The 20,483-nt window shown below is 38.6% G+C and overlaps 1 protein-coding gene across 1 annotated transcript; it reads right to left on the bottom strand.

The window, feature by feature from the left end:
• Positions 1 to 5,238: 5,238 nt before the first annotated feature.
• Positions 5,239 to 20,453, bottom strand: zgc:112271 (uncharacterized protein LOC553698 homolog). The gene is made up of 3 exons (XM_039746896.1): positions 20,224 to 20,453; positions 10,801 to 10,898; positions 5,239 to 5,535 (listed from the first exon to the last, which is right to left on the bottom strand). Exons 1-3 carry the CDS (start codon positions 20,284 to 20,286, stop codon positions 5,436 to 5,438), a joined length of 261 nt encoding a protein of 86 aa, XP_039602830.1. The 5' UTR covers positions 20,287 to 20,453; the 3' UTR covers positions 5,239 to 5,435.
• Between the last annotated feature and the right edge of the window lie 30 nt (positions 20,454 to 20,483).

Genomic DNA, 20,483 nt, shown 5'->3' on the forward strand with positions numbered 1-20,483 from the left:
CACAAACTCTATTAACAAGGCAGCAATAGGACAGCGTTATCTCTCTATAATAAAAAAAAAAATCTTGGTGGAAAGGAGACCAGGGAGACGAGACGCGATCTTCACGGAAGACACTTTAAAGACCCGCGAGATGAAAGAGATTGGCCACGGAGCATCTCACGGGGACCTTAAACATGAGACTTAGTCCCAAGAGATTGCAATTTGACGTCCCGTGACAGATACTTTAACGTCACGCGAGACAAGGCAGTGAGACAACAATTAATACAAGTTCACGGACATCTAACCTAGCAGTTGTTAGAATGCTTTTGGCAGACAGACATCATGTGCTCCCAGCTCTTAAAACAATGACAAGCGGCAAACAGAACATGCAGCTCGCCAGCAGCAGCAGCAGGAAGCCAGCAGATGATCTGACTGCTTCTCCTTTGCGCGAGTTCAGCCCCAAATCCCACCCAGCTCTCCCAACACAACGGGAGCTGCAGAGATGCAAAGCGCGACAAGCAGGAAATGCAGCTCGGCAGCAGATGATCTGACTTCAACTCCTTACTGTGCGTTCAGCCCTCCCCTTCACAATACAAGTAGCATTATATGTCCTGCCAGAAAGAGATTTAACCACGCCCAGCAGCGGAAATAAAGGACAAGTATTGTTTTCACAAAAGTTTTAAAGCAAAAGTGAAAATAATGCATATGTAACAATTCCCTTGAAAATAACAATCTCCTTAAATTGTAAATCTGGTAAACTAAACCCAGAGGTGGGCAAGCAAAGCGAACAGGGGGTGGAGCCCCCTAGTTATAAACAATATGGCCATAGCAATGAAAGAACAATACAATATGGTGTCATCTGCAAAAAAACAAAATTAATGTCATGATGTCACCAAATGTAATGATAAAATAAGTACAAATCAAAGCAGCAAATAGAAATGAAACAAAACCCACATGATAGAATTGAGTAAGGCAAGATAGGGAGATCATGACAGGTACATGGCTGTCAATATAAACTTTATTGTGAAACTAGCCAAATATCTATTAATAGTAGTAACCACATTGTCATATGTACAAACTTTAATGAGAGTGTTGCTTGAATATCCAACCAACATTCAACATGTAGGCACTCCTGGGCTCAAGATAAATAAGAGTGCATTAAAATTGGTTTACCTGAAAAACTCCTTCCTCCTATCGCTACTATCCTTTAGCATCAGTAATTGGCCATTTATTGGCTATTTCTAATTACTAATTCAGAAACTGACAAAATTCTATCCACTTCGAGACCCCTTACTTTGTATTTTCAAAACAGAAGACTCAACTATAAACTTTGCCACATGACTTACAATGTTTTATTGCCTGGTCCTATGGTGAACATTATAGAGTAGGTTTCAGTCTTACCAGTTAAGGGACCAAAGGGACCACTGCCATTTTTGATATACAGCACCCTCCATAATGTTTGGAACAAATGCACCTTTTCCTTGATTTAGCCCTCTGCTCCAAAGTTTAAAGTTGCAAATCAAGAAATGTCTGCACACTATAACTTAATGGCATTTGCATACATTTCGGTTACACCATGTAGAGACGACGACACTGTTTAAACACGTTCCCCCCATTTCAGGGCACCACAATGTTTGGAATATAGTAATGGCAGGTCTATTAAAGCAGTCATATTTAGAACTTTGTCACATGTCCCTTGCATGCAATGACTGCTTAAAATCTGTGATCTGGCTTTTTTGTAGCTATATTTTATTTGTATTCCTAATAGACTATATGGGCATAAAATCATCATATTGTTCAGGGATCTGCAATCTTTATTAACCTCTACTTTTCTCTGATGTCTTTTTGGTTCTTCTTTGGGGAGATCTGTCCCACCACCACCTGACCAAGGCACCATGCAGCCACCTGTGATGATGGAATGAATGCGGGCTCACTAGCTGTCCACGAGACCAACTTCATCAAGTCCTATCTTATGAAACCTGAAAAGGAGGAATGAAGTATGAACATTTATGTTAGTAAGAATGCCCAGTGGGGGCTGGAACCACTGCAGATTTCTTTTTTTCTTTTCTGTCCTCCTTATCGCCAAACTTATATATATGAGTATATAAGGGCACCATGATTCTACTTTATATTTATCTGTTTTTAAAATTCATTTTTCTTTCCTTTCTTCTTTAATATCATTGTCTTATTTGTTTGTACAAAAATGTGCTATATAAATGAATGTTATTGTTGTTATTCATAGTCTCACCAAGTGCCGAGGATCTTCTTTAAAGATGCTGTCAGAATCCACTAATGCAGCCATATTTAGCTCCTGCTTGTTTTGGGGACTTACGTTTTCTCTTCAGCATATGGAAGGCATGCTCATTTGCATTTAAATCGTTTGACTGGCATGGCCATTCAAGAATATTCAATTTTTTAATGCTGAAAAAGCTCCTGTGTTGCCTTAGAAGTATGTTTGGGATCATTATCCTGTTGAAGGATGCAGTGCTTAATTTTGAAGGCATTTACTTGAACTTGAGCAGATCAGATGTTTCTCTACACCTCAGAATTGATTGTGCCATGCCTGCCAACAATTCAATCATTAATGAAAATAAATGTGCCAGTAACTGTGACAGCCATACATACCCTGGCCATAACACCCTCACCACGTTTAACAGATGAGGTGGTATGCTTTGGATCTTGGGTAGTTCTTTTTCATCTCCATATTTTACTCTTGCTATCACTCTGATACAGGTTCATAAGTCTGGCCATCCTGATGTGGCTAACTAGTGGTTTGCATCTTGCCGTGTGCCCTCCTTGTTCGTGTTCATGATGTCTTCTACTGATAATTGCCTTTGTCCCACACATATCTGCTTCTTGAAGACTGTTTCTGATCTGATTGACAGGCGTTTGTGGCGATTCATTACCACAGTGAGGATTCTTCCATTATCAGCAGTGGATGTCTTCCTTGGCCTACCAATCCCTTTACGATTACAGAGCTCACCAGTACGTTATTTCTTTATAATGATATTCCAGACAATTGATTTAGGTAATCCTAAAGTTTTACTGATTTCTCGATTGGTTTTATTCTCGTTTTTCAGCTTCAGAATGGCTTCTTTGACTTTAATTGACACATCTGTTGTTCTCATGTTATACAATGACAACTACAGACTCGTTAGAGTTAGAAGCAAGCTGAATTATCTTATGAAGAAATGAAACTCACCTGAGGAATCACAACCACGTGTGAGGCCAATCAAACATGATGGGGCCCTGAAATGGAGAGACGAGGTAGAAAAAGTGTTGTCATTTATAGATGCTGTGACCGAAATGTATGAATATTCCCTTAAATGAATGTCGTCAATGTGCACTGTAATCACATCACAATTGTCTGATTTGATATTTTAAATTGTGGAGCAGAGAGGTAAATCAATGAAAAAGTGTCTTCGTCTCAAATATTATGGAGGACTCTGTATATAAATCATCTGGAAAGGAATGTAAAAAAACTGGTTTAAGTTTGCAGATGATACCAAACTAGGTGGAATGAGCAGCTCATCTAGAATAAGTCATGTCAATACATAGGATTTGGACAGAACAAAGGTTTGGGCAGATTAAATTTAATTTAAGTAAATGTAAGGTATTACACTTAGGAAGTAGAAAAATGAGATTTTGGAATCATCACTAGCAATATCCAGTGCACAAAAGCAATCATCAAGGTTAAAATTATATTACATTATAAAGCACAAGGTGTGGAGTACAAGTCAAGGGAGGTTATGCTTAAGCTACATAATGCACTAGTGATGTCTTACTTAAGGCCATGTCACATCACACAACTATTCCAGCAATTTGCTGTCATAGCCTTCATTTTCATTGAGTCGGAGGCAGTCAGCAGCATGCTCCCATAAAGTTAATCGTTTAATGCGACATCCCCAGTAACTCATGCCAACTAATCTGCAAGTCACTCTGATACAATGAAACAGATCTTTAGTTGTAGGGTCAAGCTCTGTGTGCATGAGAGCTTAAAATAAATGAATAGTTATCCAGACGTACAAAGCAACAACAAGGAATAAGGAACACAGGTGATTTTCACCTTACAAACAACAGAGAAGCTTGTCTGTCTGATATCTCATGTTTTGTGTTCCACAACAGAATGGGGAAAAGAGAATAAACGGGTGGAGATTGCAGCTGAACACACCATATCTGTTAACCCTTTATACAGCACTGGCTCCATCAAGCAGCCTGTCACAAAAAGGGTCAAGAAAAACTGGAAAGTCGGCATTTGGTCTGCAAATGTGACATGAGAAGCAATTTTCAGTCATTAACACGGACAGGGTCCAGCAATGAGATGAGCAACTGGGGTTGGTAAACCTGAAGCCACATTGTCTTTGGAGTAATGCATGCAGGTTTGGTCTAACGTCTTGCAGCAGTAGAAAGAGTGCATAAAAGAGCGACTAAATGGCTTTGTAAACATTGAACCCTTTAGGCTATTTTTAAAGTTTTATTTGAGTTCAGGTCTACTGAATAATTGTAGTTCAGCATTATATTTTCTTTACAAACAATATAGAAGCAGGGCACCTTAAGGTGTAACTGCACCTTCAAGCCTCAATTTAGTGCAACAAGCCTGTTTTGTCAGTTTCATCTCATATATGACAACAGCAGACTTGGCTCTATTAACAAAGTAAATTTGTTTTTCACTAAGCTTTTTTCAGTGATTCCAAACACTGCTCAGTGTTTCATGTAGGTAATGCTGCAGTCTTTATAAAATTTACTTTAAATCTAATTGAAATGTATTTAAAGTTTAAAACAAAAAACCTATCTACATGAAAAGTACTCATCAAATGAGCTAAATACAGCTTGAGCACCTTTACCACTTTTGCATCAGCAAAGTTAAAATGACCACACTGACAAATGATAAACCACAGCTCGAGGAGACCTTAGTAGTCATCCTGCCCCAAAGACATAAAACCTTCCTTTTCTACAGAAACCTTTTTAGCTTACTGGAAACTCACACACAACTGTGGCCATGGTGGGTTGCCCAGCAAACAAGAGATGTTCAGAAAAATGTAATCATCACTACTGAACAGAAGTTGTCTGACATCTTTAAATTTTAACTAATGCTTAACTATTGTTCGACTATTTAGTTTTCAAAGTGAAGCAATGCACACTTGAATCCAGAACTCAGAAGCTACAAGGCAGCACCCAGTGTGCCATCTTGCCGTTAATTACTTTATATACATGCATGCTAAACAGATACATTTCATAATCAAAGAAGAAACAAAAAGATACCCTGACAAAAGAAAAATTTGACTATTTAATTGATAATGGGCAGATCTGGCAAATAATGTTGCATTTTTACTTTTCTATTTTCTTTGCATGTGTAAACATATTAAATACAAGGCAAACTTTAATGAAGAACTGGTTCAATGGATAGCTGATTCAGAATTGACATAATATGCATTTGAGAAAAATATATTTTATATTTATTTGGCTTTCTGTGCCTCCCACTGATCTGGTGTTAGTGTTTTTTGTTCAAAGGCATGAATCTCCTTCAGCTCTTCTGCCAGACAGGAATTCACCATCCTAGAAAAGAAAAATAAATAAAAATAAAAAAGACATTATAACAGAACTCATGAAACAACTATAACCAGGCAAGGGGTAATTTTGCTTTATAAGATATTTTAATTTTTTTTAACTACCATCACATGTTTATTAAGCTTGTTGCTATCCTATTCCTATTTTAAATCATAACACTGTGGACTTATTGCCAAGATATTAAAGAAATCTGTGTAATATTTATAAAGTTTATCATAGCAGGTTAAGACTTTTGCAGTCTTACTTCTCTAAATAAAATAAGCACTAGCTTTCAAAAGTTTGTGTTTTTGATAAAAATGTTATTTTTTAAAACTAACTAGAAACCCTGAAACCTATGAAAATATTTGTAATGCCAGGCCACCTTAAATTCCCATGCACCTCCTTAACAGCATCTTTGTTTTGCAAATGTGTCAAGCAGCTTGTTATCCCACCCGCCACCAAGGCAGCTGAAGTCAGACAAAATTCTCACAGCTTAAGTTGCTTTATCTTGGAGTAGGGTATCTGGAATTGTATAGGGTAATATATTGTTATATGTAATACATACATTTCATGTGTGCTCCGTGTCTACAACGATCTGGGTAAATGTAGGATGACATGAAGTACGAGGCAAGAAATGTTGAACACACAACTAAAACAGAAACATTTTTCCTGTTATAGTAATAATGACACAAATGTTGATGCGAAGTGTATAATGTGTGAAGACTGAAGTCCGAATATCAAATAAACACTTTTACAAAAGGTATAACAAAACAAGTGTACTTTTCTTTTTCTTTGATTATATACTTGAATAAATGATTCAATTTATTGCTGTTGCTGTTGATTTGTAAAAACCAAAGCCTAATTATCAATCAACACAAAGTAGACATGTCTGCTTGCCTGGTGTAGCAGTAAGAACTGCTACCTCGTAATCAAAAGGTTGTGAGTTTTATTCTAGGTCCTCCCAGTATTTACCGTTTTCAGTAGTGAGCTATTATTATAAGTATTATATAATAAAAAAAAACATACATTTGATTTGAGTCTGTAACACCCAGTGTACATTTTTGCTACTTGTAAAAGATATTGCTGAAGGGATACACCACCATCAGCACAACTCCCATAATTATTAAACAAATTAATTTTAAAAACTGGAAAGTTAGACTGGCATCAAATACAATATATAGCAAAACCTTGGATTGTGAGTAACTTGGTCTGCGAGTGTTTTGCAAGACTAGCTAAAATGTTTAATAAATTTTAACTTGATAAGCGAGCGAGTTCTTGCAATACAAGTAGTATGTATACGCTTTGTCTGCCGAACATCATGTGATCACAACTGAGCTGATGGTTCTTCTCTCTCTCTCGATGCGGGAGTGTGGGCAATCGTCACCCATTCTCGGTCTCAGTCGGCGTGCCTCACTCATATAGTCAATATCCGAACGAGCATATACTGTTTACTATAGCATTGTGACTATGTGTGTGTGTGTGTGTGTGTGTGTGTGTGTGCTGTAACGTCCCTGTCTTGCACCCCAAAACACAAAGCTGAGTCTCAGTACTTTTGCAAGACCAACTTTATTCAGCTTGAACAGGAACAGCTGTTATTTATTGTAGCGGGATCTGTCACTCTCCTATACGCAGACACAGCAGTCAGGCAGGGTCATGGCCAGGTTAGTGGTCATGTAATACTGTGCCCTGCATTTATAATATTTCTTGTATCACCAACCAACGGCAGACGCTTATAGCATGTTTGCAATCTTTCTGGATTCGCGTTCATGGTGACCTACTACAGCGCTGGGAGCCTGCGGTTGCTTTGGGATGCTCTTTCACATGTCTTCCCGTTGGGTGGAATTATCAAAGATCAAAGAGTTTAGAAACCTTACAGTGCGTAAAGCATTTTTTCTTATTTTATGTCCAAGTGTAGTGACTCTTCAGGCAAAAGCAACTGTCATTGAATAGGTTCCTTGTTAAAGTCACAAAAAAAGAAGAGGATTCCAGTTAGCCAACAGATAGCAGGGATTCTGTTAGTTAGAGTGAAAGTCGTTATACACAATAAACCTTCTTTCTCCTCCTCTCTCTCGTCTTCCTCACATCAGCCATGATTCATTTTAAAGGTAAAGTGCAGGTTAATTTGTTTTTTGCATTTTTACTTTATATTTCGTATTAATCATTTTTATATGAACAGTTTTGGGTTGTGGAACGAATCATAGGAGTTTCCATTATTTCTTATGGGGAAATACGCTTTGATATACGAGTGCTTTGGATTACAAGCACGAATCCGGAACGAATTATGCTCGCAATCCAAGGTTCCACTGTACTGCATAAATTGTTGGGTGTGCCATGTATATGAAAATAATGAGCTAACTACTGTGCTGTGCCTCTTCACTTGCAGCTCCCTCAATCCACAATGTACCATCTCAAGTGCTCATGCTAAATGTATAGTTTCTTCCACTACCAATGAGACTAAGAAAGTTACTTTCACTATCCTGATAACATAAAATATTATTGGTATATTATAGAAAATGCATCTGGGATTCAATCCATGCAGGCAAAAATTAACCTTTAAAAAAAATTATATATATATATATATATATTATTATATATATATGTATATTTCCTGCCGTGTGTACAATCAAACACAAACTGAACAAATAGGGAAGTGAAACACAAAGAAATCAAGTACGGTAAACATAAATTTCTACATTACCAGCCTAAGCATAAGGGATACACAAAAAATAATCAAACAACCAGTGCAAACATGAGATCTAAAACAAACATCTTGTGGAAGAATTTGTGCTTATTGTAAGAGAAAAGAAAAAAAAGTGCTTGAAACTGCATGCATGTTAAACTACGACAACCTGACTTTGTGCACCAGTATATTTAAATTAGAAAATAAGAGCATATATAACATTTATTTAACTTTATACTTTGACTGATAAAAGCTAACATATAGATATACAGCAGGTTGGTGATGTTTCAGCTCTCCAAGACAGACTGTGACATTTTCAGGGAGGCTGCTATGGATGGTGACTCCATCAATCTGGAGGAGTACACAGACTCTGTGACTGGCTACATCTCCAAATGCATAGAGGATGTTACTGTTACCAAGGATGGTACCACTCTAAACTAAAAGCCCTGGATGATGAGAGAAGTGTGCACGCTGCTCAAGATCACAAATGCAGCCTTCAGATCTGGAGACAAGGCTGCCCTCAGGGTGGCCAGAGCCAACCTGTCTTGTGCTATGAGGAGAACTAAGCAGGCCTACATGCAGAGGATTAACAAACACTTCAACAGCACCAGAGACACACGTCGTATGTGGCAGGGCGTTCAGATAATTACAAACTACAAGCCCAACCCACACAGCAGCGATGCTGATGCCTACATACCGGATGAGCTGAACAACGTCTTTGCACGGTTTGAGGCTCAGAACAAAGAGCCTGAGAGAAAGTCAACACCTCCCTCCACTGACCAGGTACTCTGTCTCACCACAACTGACGTGAAGAGGACTCTATCCAGAGTCAATCCACACAAGGCTGCAGGACCTGACAACATACTTGGCCGTGTACACAAAGAATGCGGCAGTCAACTGGCTGGTGTCCTCACAGACATCTTCAACACATCTCTGAGGCAGTCATCAGTCCCAGCATGCTTCAAGTCGACCACCATCATACCAGTGCCGAAGAAGTCATCAGTGACATGCTTGAATGACTACCGACCAGTTGCACTCACGCCAATCATCATGAAGTGCTTCGAAAGGTTAGTCATGTCACACATAAAGCGAATCTCCCTGCCTCCCTTGACCCTCTTCAGTTTGCATATCGTTCCAACAGGTCAACTAAGGATGCCATATGCTCTGCCCTTCACCTCTCCCTGACACATCTGGATAAAAAAGACACATATGTCAGGATGCTATTTATAGACTTTAGCTCTGCCTTCAACACAATCATCCCTCAAAAGCTGGTTGTACAACTGAGCAGGTTGGGCCTGAACACCACCCTCTGCAATTGGATACTCGACTTCTTGACAGAGAGCCTCCCAGTCAGTTTGGATGGGCTGCAACACTTCCAGCATCACACTGTGCACTGGAGCGCCGCAGGGCTGCTTGCTTAGTCCACTGCTCTTCACCCTGTTTGGGGTGCTAAAGTATTTGCTAAAGTATTTTCTACAACACTTACCTATAGGATTATCTCCTTCCAGTTTGTGTTTTTTTCTGTCCGCTTTAAAGCTTAATTCTGACAAAATGAACAATGTTGCCAATTGGCCACAGAATAATAATTAATTAATGGATAGATATTGCTAGGCTACATTTATGTCTCAGACTACTTTGCTTTCCTGTCCGTTTTATAAATCTTTATTTGTAATCATTCTTTGTTTAGTAATTTGAAATAGTTGCTTGTTACAATACTCTGCACCTACAAAAAAACAAGCTTGTTTTTTCCATGAATTAGTTTTTTTGTTTATTTTTTTTAAACCACAGCTCTAAGTTCTATAGAAGATGTTAAATACATGAAAAATGTATTTCCTTACTTCTACTTTTTTAAGACAATGGCCATTATGGAAGTGGGCTAACATACAACCCGTTTGCAACTCTAGGTGTGGATCTATATAAAGCACATTAATCATTTGTTTAATTAACAAACAATTAATATTTGTGGTGTTGTAAAAGTATCATCTGTATCCTACATGTGTTCACTGTAGTTAAATTTGAACTGTCAGCAAAAACGTTCTATATCACTTAATTCACATAAAAATGGAGCGGATTTAGGTTGGATCTATATACTGTGTGGTGCCCGGCCGGGACGCCCAGGAGGACCGGAGGAGGGCTTGTGCCTTCTCCAGACCACGAGGGGGCGTCCGCCCTGGTTATGTTGGGGGCCTCGGGTAAAGGGCTTGGAAGCCCAGCCCTGTAGGGACCCGTGGCCACCGCCAAGCGGCGCCCCAGTGCCTGAATATCCCGGGAGCCCAGCACTTCCACCACACCAGGAAGTGCTGGGGGGAAGACGACAGGGGACACCCGGACGGCTTCCGGGTACGCAGCCGGCACTTCTGCCACTCTAGGGCGTGGCTACGGAGGAATGCCGGGAAGCAGCTGGAGCCCATCCGGGTTCCTATTTAAGGGGCCGCCTCCCTCCAGTCATCGGTGGATGTCGCGTGGAAGTGGACAGAGCTGGAGAAAGGACTAGAGGCGGCCAGGAGAGAGGCACAGATACTGTGAAATAAAAATAAATCAATGTCTAGTGCTCATTTTAAAATACTGAGTACTTTATTTTTCTTTTCTCTTACCTATGTCTTTGAAGAAGAGGCTTTCCATTAAACTGTGGTGACACAACAAGAACCTTGAAACTGGTGGCACATCGATTAGCAGAGGTATCTTCTACTTCCTGCTCATCCAGAAGAAAGAAAATAAAATAAAAAAGAAACAGTATTGAGACATAACCTTCATGAGTTGTAAACGGAAAACTGTTTTAACTATACCTTAATTAATGATGATAACCTACTAATAAATTTACATTTGTACACACGCAGTATTTGTCCAATCTTACATATTCCATTAAAACATTAAAAGAGGTAATAAATACTCCACAAGTGGACTAGGCAAGGCAATATTGATGTAATTTGCTATTTTTAAAAAAATATTTAATAAAACTTTCAATACTTAACACCATAGTTTTATATGTATATCAAAGGCACTGAAGATGTATGCTTGATATCATTTTGATGTTTAAATTCATTAAATAGCACAGTGGTAAAGATGATCTGGCGCCCCATCCAGGGATTGTTCCTGCCTCATGGACAATGCTTACTGGAACTGGCGCAACCCTATATGGATTCATTTATTGCAGCAGTACCATCTCTGTCAAACATACCAACTCCTAATAACTGCCCTTCCGTTTACTTTCTCCACGTAACCAATTGCCACACAATAAGCATCAGTAATAAATGTAAAACCAGCTCTAAGCTCAGAACGCTGATTCTTCAAAACTTTTAAGGAACATTGAAAAATCTTCATTATAAATGTTTAATTATTCCATCCATCCGCCCAGCAAGCATCGAACATGAGGCAGGAATAATCCTAGGACGGGGTGCCAGATCATCGTAGCGTGAATACAAGCACTCACATACGCTAGTAGCGTCAATTTAGAATCACCAAACCCCCTAAGCCCCCTGCTTTTGGAATGGAACCGATGCATGCAGAAAAAACCCACCAGGAAAACATGAAAACTCCAGGCAGGACATGCCAGGGATGTGACCCACCTACTGCAAGGTAGCAATGCTCCATCACACCACTGTGCACCCACATGTTTAATTATTAATAATTAATTTAATTGAGCAATTTATCTGTAAAATGTAATATACATACTTTAATGAATTTCATTATAAAATTATATCAAATATACATCCTAGTATTCTACCAGCACACAGCTCCAAGAGAATAGCTCTTGAAAATCTAAATTTGACTAAATAAGCTCTCGCTTTTAATTCTTCCATTTGCAACGTCATCTAACAATGCTAATGCAGCCATGGTATTTGGAATAGTTTGGACATTCTGTGTACGATTATACTGTTACAGAATGATTACAATCAAGTGAATTTGTAAATGATATGCAATTCATTTTGGTGTTTTCCTCAGGGTTTTCAAAAAGCTTTACTTTCCCTATCCACATTGACATGAGAGACCAGGCACACTATAGCGAGTGTTTTCAGAACAATGTTTTTCCGTGGTTACAAACACTATTTCAATGTGGACAGAAGGCCAAACAAATAAAATTAAAAAAAAAGATGCATTTTCAAATGTATCCACATTAGCATCATAGCGGTGCACATTGTTTGCCAACGCTGAACCTAATGGATTCCTGCTCATTTTATTCTCTTTTAGCTTGCTATCCTTAAAAGGACCACTACCTTTAAGCCACAGAAAGACAAAAAGGCATGCAACTTTGTAGGCTTGATGCCTTTGGAAATGTAATGCCAGTTTATAAGTGCCCATGCAACTGGTGATGTAATGCCAACTCACACTTCTCGTGAATCATCACTGGCTAATGTAATCCAGCACTACGACACTGCCCACCCATCAAAGTCACTGTCCCCAGCAACCACTTCCAACTCACACAAAATCCTTGAAACAGCGAGGTGGTCTTCTTTTTTGCTTTGGTTGTGCTGCCAGTGATGAGGGCACATCAGCAGGGTTAATGAGCGTATTGTTATCAAATGGCGTAGTATTGGTGTTCAACGCTGCACTGCTGGACTGTGAATTTGACTCCCCCTTTAAGGGGCCAGTTGGTTGCAGTGCACCACCACTGCCCAGCATACTACTTTTACATGGTACACTACTTCAGACATCCGGGCCAGGATAGAACAAGGGGCCATGTCAGCTGCTGCCCAATTTAAAGCAGAATCCCATTGCATTCACTATAATTTTATGTTCTTATGTTCTATCTTCTTATCCTTAATGGGACTGCTTGTTTTAAGCCAAACAAAGATTTAATAAAATAAAAAATAAAAAAAAAACCCTTGTGACTACACAGGTTTACTGTTTTTATAGGTGTCCCCGCTACTAGTGATGTGATGCCAGCTCATACTTCTGGTGATTCATCCCTAGCTGAAATGACTTGTCCAGGGCTGCTACAGTATTAGCAATGCGAATGTCATTTGCTAGGAAATGGAATCCCCTACTGATGAGAAGCTTTTATGTTAAGCTGGCATGGTAGTGCAGTCATTATTTACTTATTTATAAAGCACATGAAAAACAACATCAGGGCTGACCAAAGGCTGTATAATAAAACTCAACATATAAGATACACAATAACCAAAGGGTAAAAGAAACAAACACATAAGAGCTAAAGAAATTCATAATTAAAAAAAGTACACAGATCAACAACATCTCACACTGGGTGAAAGGTTAGGGAGTAAAAGTGTTTTTAAATAAGATTTAAAGACAGCAAGTGAGGCAGCCTGCCTAACATACAATGGCAAATCGTTCCAGAGATTTGGAGTTGCAACTGTAAAAGCCTCAATCTTTGCATCGTGCCTTAGGAACAAGTAAAAGCATCAGGTCTGCTGACCTGAGAGAGCAAGATGGTACATATGGGTGCAGCAGTTCTGACAGATAAAATGGGGCACAACCATTAATGGATTTAAAAACAAATACAAGAATCTTAAAAGGGATTCGAAAATAAACTGGAAGCCAATGAAGGGAATCCAAAATTGGGGTAATGTGCTCTTGCTTGCTTGTACCAGTTAAAAACCAGGCAGTGGCATTTGGCACCAGCTGTAGGCAAGCAATGGAGGCCTTGTTAATTCCAAAAAGTAAAGTAAGAGGTTATAAAAGCATGTATCACTGTTTCAGGGTTACGTTTAGACAAAACAGGCTTGATTTTGAGAGCCTCAACTGGAAAAAGCAAGATATTATCACTGCATTCACATGGCTATTAAGTTTTAAAGTAGAATTCATTTTCACACCTAAATTTGTGATCATGGACTTCACATATTGAGCCACAGTGGGAAAGGTCGATGCAGGGGCTCCCGCTGGTACCATTGGGTCTAAACAACATGAATTCTGTCTTGTTCTCATCAAACTTTAGAAAATTTAATGCCATCCAACTCCTGATGTCAATAAAGCAATCAAGGAGGGGCTGGACAGGGCATGGACCAAGGCACGTCAGAGAGAAATAAACCTGACAGTGATCCGCATAAAGATGAAAGGAAATACTAGGTTTCTGGAAAATAGAGCCGAGTGGCAGCAGGTACAAGGAGAACAGAAGAGGTCCCAGGATGAAGCCCTGTGGTACCTTAGCGCTACTGCTTTGCGAATCTAGCCTCTACAGTAGGCATACAGTCATATGAAAAACTTTGGGAACCCCTCTCAGCCTGCATAATAATTGACTCTACTTTCAACAAAAAAGATAACAGTGGTATGTCTTTCATTTCCTAGGAACATCCGAGTCCTGGGGTGTTTTCTGAACAAAGATTTCTAGTGAAGCAGTATTTAGTTGTATGAAATTAAATGAAATGTGAAAAACTGGCTGTGTAAAAATGTGGGTCCCCCTGTGATTTTGCCGATTTGAATGCATGTCACTGCTCAGTATGGATTACTTGCAACACCAAATTGGTTGGATTAGCTCATTAAGCCTTGAACGTCATAGACAGGTGTGTCCAATCATGAGTGGTAAAAGGTATTTAAGGTGGTCAATTGCAAGTTGTGCTTCCCTTTGACTCTCCTCTGAAGAGTGACAGCATGGCATCCTCAAAGCAACTCTCAAAAGATCTGAAAACAAAGATTGTTCAGTATGATGGTTTAGGGAAAGGCTATAAAAAGCTACCTTAGAGGTTTAAACTGTCAGTTTCAACTGCAAGGAATGTAATCAGGAAATGGTAGGCCACAGGCACAGTTGCTGTTAAACCAGGTCTGGCAGGCCAAGAGAAATACAGGAGCGGCATATGCGCAGGATTGTGAGAATGGTTACAGACAACCCACAGATCATCTCCAAAGACCTGCAAGAACATCTCGCTGCTGATGGTGTATCTGTACGTCATTCTACAATTCCGCGCAATTTGCACAAAGAACATCTGTATGGCAGGGGGATGAGAAAGAAGCCCTTTCTGTACTCACGGCACAAACAGAGTCACTTGTTGTATGCAAATGCTCATTTAGACAAGCCAGATTCATTTTGGAACAAAGTGCTTTGGACTGATGAGACAAAAATTGAGTTATTTGGTCATAACAAAAAGCGCTTTGCATGGTGGAAGAACACCAGATTCCAAGAAGAACACCTGCTACCTACTGTCAAATGTGGTGGAGGTTCCATCATGCTGTGGGGCTGTGTGGCTAGTTCAGGGACTGGGGCCCTTGTTAAAGTCGAGGGTCGGATGAATTCAACCCAACATCAACAAATTGAAGTTACACAGGGGTTGGATATTCCAACAAGACAATGATCCAAAACACAGTTTGAAATCTACAAAGGCGTTCATACAGAGGAAGAAGTACAATGTTCTGGAATGGCCATCACAGTCCCCTGACTTGAATATCATTGAAAATCTATGGGATGATTTGAAGCAGGCTGTCCATGCTCGTCAGCCATCAAATTGAACTGAACTGGAGAGATTTTGTATGGAAGAATGGCCAAAAATACCTCCATCCAGAATCCAGATACTCATCAAAGGCTATAGGAGGCATCTAAAGGCTGTTATATTTGCAAAAGGAGGCTCAACTAAATATTGATGTCATATCTCTGTTGGGGTGCCCAAATTTATGCACCTGTCTAATTTTTTTATGATGCATATTTCATATTTCGTGTTAATCCAATAAACTTAATGTCACTGCTCAAATCCTACTGTTTCCATAAGACATGTCATATATTAAAAGGAAGTTGCTACTTTGAAAGCTCAGCCAATGATACTCAAAAATCCAAAGAATTAAGAGGGGTTCCCAAACCTTTTCATATGACTGTACATATTGTGCCTGGTTGATGTTGGTGTGGAGTTGCCATGTTTTTTAAAATTTTTGCTTTTTCATATGGACTTATATTTCATAAGTACTTTTTTAAACTGCATGAACAGGTACAGTATTTTTTTACATTCATATGAAAAATTAATCACTTAAGAACCCAATTTACTGTGACAAATTAATGTTTTCCAAGTGTGCACAATTCCCTGCTAGCATTCAAGCTGGGAAAGACAAGCCTAGCAGGTCTACTGCATATGCATAGCACTTGATGTTCCAGGTGTACTGCGTACTCGTAAGACTACATACTTATTTGTGTTTTCTGTTCAGCGTTTGATTCTAGACCCTCTAATTGTGTGTTACTGACAAAGCAAGCTTTCTGTTGCCTTTAATAATCAACATGCTCAGTGTACTTTAAGTATACAGTATAACCAGCACTTTAACTTCTAATAACATTTAGTTCTCATATATATAAAGGCATCATGATTACCACATTTCTGTTTGCAAATGAGCAGATTATTAATATTATTCAACGTTAACATTCAAGGGCACAATTGCATTAAAAGTAAGGTATTTTTCTTTTTGTGAACAATCACAGTCTTCAGCCTCACACAGTGCCTGTATTTGGAAATTGTGTTACTGGTGCCATCTATTGGTTGGCTTAAAGAATAACATTTCAAACTTAAAGGAACCAACATTTTGGAGGTTTCAATTACTCTTCCTGGGTAATCTATAATGTTTCAGTTTTGCCATTTTGATTGTTTGCTTGATACACACTCCATTGGTACTTATGTACTTACTGTATTTATTTAGTTCTGTTTAGATACGACACACATATGCACATACGGTATCTATCAAAGTGTTTGCTGCAAAGCCTGAAAGGGTGTTCAAACGACTCTCTGGTGTGGCTTGTTATTCTTTCTGATAGAAGAATTAGGCCAGCTGGTGTACGATCAGCCCAGTAACATTCAACTATCCCTCACACCAAGACTCTAAAAAATAACTTCAACTTGAAAAACAATGAATGTATCCTTTAAAGCACATTATTATCACTTATTGAAGCCTTCATTTGCCAAAAATGACACTGAGGATGGCAACAACTGAGCATCAACTTCAATTCTCATCTAGTCGATAACAGAGATCATTGTCTGCCATTTATACCGCTTTTTCCAGAGAAAAAAATTGAAACTGTAAACTGTCTAGGATTAAATTTATTTAGGCCTACAAATGTAACTAAGAGAATATTTAATGGCTTTAATTCTCTGCTTTATAGCAATAACTGAGGCTGAATATGTAAACTCAAAATTAAAACAAGCAGAATACAGAAAGTCAAACAACTGTGATAAGATTTATAAAAAAGGTGAGACTGGAATCATCGTTCAGAGGGCGCTTAAATAAAAAAAATTGACATTTTCAGTAAAGTTAAGCTTTCTGTTTCTAAAATATAAAGTTCAAACAAAGCATTCTCCATAACCCTTCATCTTTAAATAGCCTGGTATTAATTAAAGAACTCATTAGCAATAGTCTTAACAACAGCATCGCTGCAGGGATTCATTCATGGAGACCAGAGGGACACTACATTTCATTATGTCATCAATCCCTGACCAAAAGAATGTGATAATGTAAATTTAAAAAAAAAAAAAAACATAACTAAAAAATTTTATAAAAACCCAACTGGTCATACATAATGGAAATCATGCCAAAAAAACACATTTGTATTAAAAAATACACTACACTTTAAAGTGTACATAGCTACACTTTAAGGAAGCGGGAGAATGTTAAAAAATATATATGGAAGGAAGAAATCCCCCCAACAACAGGAAAACAGGACCACATTTTCTCCAAAAAATGTGGCTTAATTGATTACACCTCTTTATATTAAACCAATTAACCATGGGTTCTCCTCTTATGCAGTAAAGATGAGCAAAAATGTTATTTGGAGAATATTGATACGAGAAAAAAAAGAACATAAGAACATCAGAAAACAGTTATTTATCGGGATCATTTATTCAGGCAGTAACTAAGTTCTTCCATTATCTTATTTACAGTCATGGCCGAAATTATCGGCACCCCTGGAATTTTCCCAGGAAATGCACAATTTCTCTCAGAAAATTGTTGCAATTCCAAATGTTTTGGTATACATGTTTATTTCCTTCATATGCATTGGAACAACACAAAAAAAATCTGACATCATGTCACACAGAATTCCAAAAACGGACCGGACAAAATTATTGGCACCTTTTCAAAATTGTGGGTAAATCATTTTATTTTAAGCATATGATGCTCATTTGAACTCACCTGTGGCAAGAAACAGGTGCTGGCAATCTAGCAATCACACCTGAAGCCGTTAAAATGGAGAAAAGTTTACTCAGCCTTTCTGTTGTGTGTCTGAGTGTGCCACGGTAAGCATGGAGAACAGAAAGAAGAGCAGAGAATTGTCTGAGGACTTGAGAACAAAATTGTGGAAAAATATCAACAATCTCAAGGCTACAAGTCCATATGCAGAGATCTTCATGTTCCTTTGTCCACTGGGTGCAACATAATCAAGACGTTCACAACACATGGCACTGTAGCTCTCCCTGGACATGGACGGAAGAGAAAAATTGATAAAAGACTGTAACGAAGGATAGTCCGAATGGTGGATAAACAGCCCCAATCAACTTCAAAACATTTTCAAGCTGTTCTGCAGACTCAGGATGCAACAGTGTCGGCTTGAACTATCCGTCGACATCTGAACGAAATGAAACACTATGGCAGGAGAGCCAGGGGGACCCCACTGCTGACACAGAAACACAAAAAAGCCAGACTGGAGTTTGCCAAAATGTACTTGAGGAAGCCAAAATCCTTCTGGGCGAACGTCTTGTGGACAGATGAGACCAAGATAGAGGTTTTTGGTAAAGCTCATCGTTCTACTGTTTACAGAAACGGAATGAGGCCTACAAAAAAAAGAACGCAGTATCTACAGTCAAACATGGTGGAGGTTCTAAGATGTTTTGGGGATGTTTTGCTGCCTCTAGCACTGGATGCCTTGACTGTGTGCAAGGCATCAAGAAATCTGAAGACTACCAAAAGATATTGGGGCGCAATGTAGGGCACAGTGTCAGAAAGCTGGGTCTGCGTCAGAGGTCATGGGTGTTCCAGCAGGACAGTGACCCCAAACATACCTCTAAAAGCACCCAGAAATGGTTGAAGACAAAGCGCTGGAGAGTTCTGAAGTGGCCAGCAATGAGTCTGGATCTAAATCCGATTGAACACTTATGGAGAGATCTCAAACATGTGTATACCAAAACATTTGTAACTGCAACAATTTTCTGGGAAAATTCCAGGGGTGGCTATAATTTCGGCCATGACTGTCGATACTTTTATAAACTGTTAAAGTTTCCACTTAACCTACATGATAAATCAGTTTATTACAGATATCCTCAACCCTTTTGTGTCATAAGCAAAAGCAATACTTGCTTAGTTAGCCTCAATGGGCTGAATATTTCTATTTTCTACTCATTTCTTAAACTTAGGCTTTACATCCCTTAATGAAACTGAGACGATTGGAAGTTCAGAATTATTAGCTATTTTTTTTTAAAATTATGAATAGTAATATTAGTTTGCCTACAACTTCAGACTCTCAAAACTACAGCTGAACTCCGGACAGCACAAACTGTCACTGAAAAAAAAATGTCCTGCAAATCCGAAACCTTTACTGGCCCAAAGATGCTTAATCTCATAAGTAAATTAATCACTGCAGTACAATTTTCAAATTGGGAATACTTTTTGTAGTCTATTGCACAATGTATTATACAAATGTATTTTTCCTTCGCTACAATCAAATATTACTTCTCATTACTTCACATTTTATACTAAACATTGACGTTCTGAAAACTACAAAATGTAACCATCCAATTCATTGTAATACGGGACGGCAGCCAATTCAATTCAGGAAGCATCGGGCACTGGGCAAGAGGCAAACCGGGACAGAGCGGCAGACCCTACTTAAAAGGAAAACGCTATACAAAGTAAAAGGAGATGTTGGCTGAATTTCAGGGCTGACACTTTGATCGTGAATATTATGTTACCTAATACAAATGAAGTACAAACATGTAAAAACATACATTTACAAGTTCAAACAACTGGCAAAAAACATACATAATTCAATGTTTGTCATCTACGTTAATGGGTTTTAAAGAAAGTCCGGCTAGGTAAATCTTACCCTAATTTTAAGGTTTGTTCTTATTATTGTAGACCCCAATGATTATTGCTGCAGCACTTACCACATGTATAGCACCGACAGATTTTGTAAGTTTGTCTTTAATATATTCCGCAGTGATAGCCATTACTTTATATGCTAAAACAAATTCAGTTTATTTTAGATTTTTTAAGTGAGTTATAATCAAAGATAAGAAAATAATAATACTAAAACAGAAACTCAGTGATATTTTGCTGTGCCGGTATCATCGGATCTCGTCTTCCGGTTAAGACTGCAATCCCAGCTGTACTGGGTAAACCCGCCTTACTTCGCATTATCCAATAA

Source organism: Polypterus senegalus, chromosome 3, assembly GCF_016835505.1.
Source record: "Polypterus senegalus isolate Bchr_013 chromosome 3, ASM1683550v1, whole genome shotgun sequence".
Taxonomy (NCBI): domain Eukaryota; kingdom Metazoa; phylum Chordata; class Cladistia; order Polypteriformes; family Polypteridae; genus Polypterus; species Polypterus senegalus.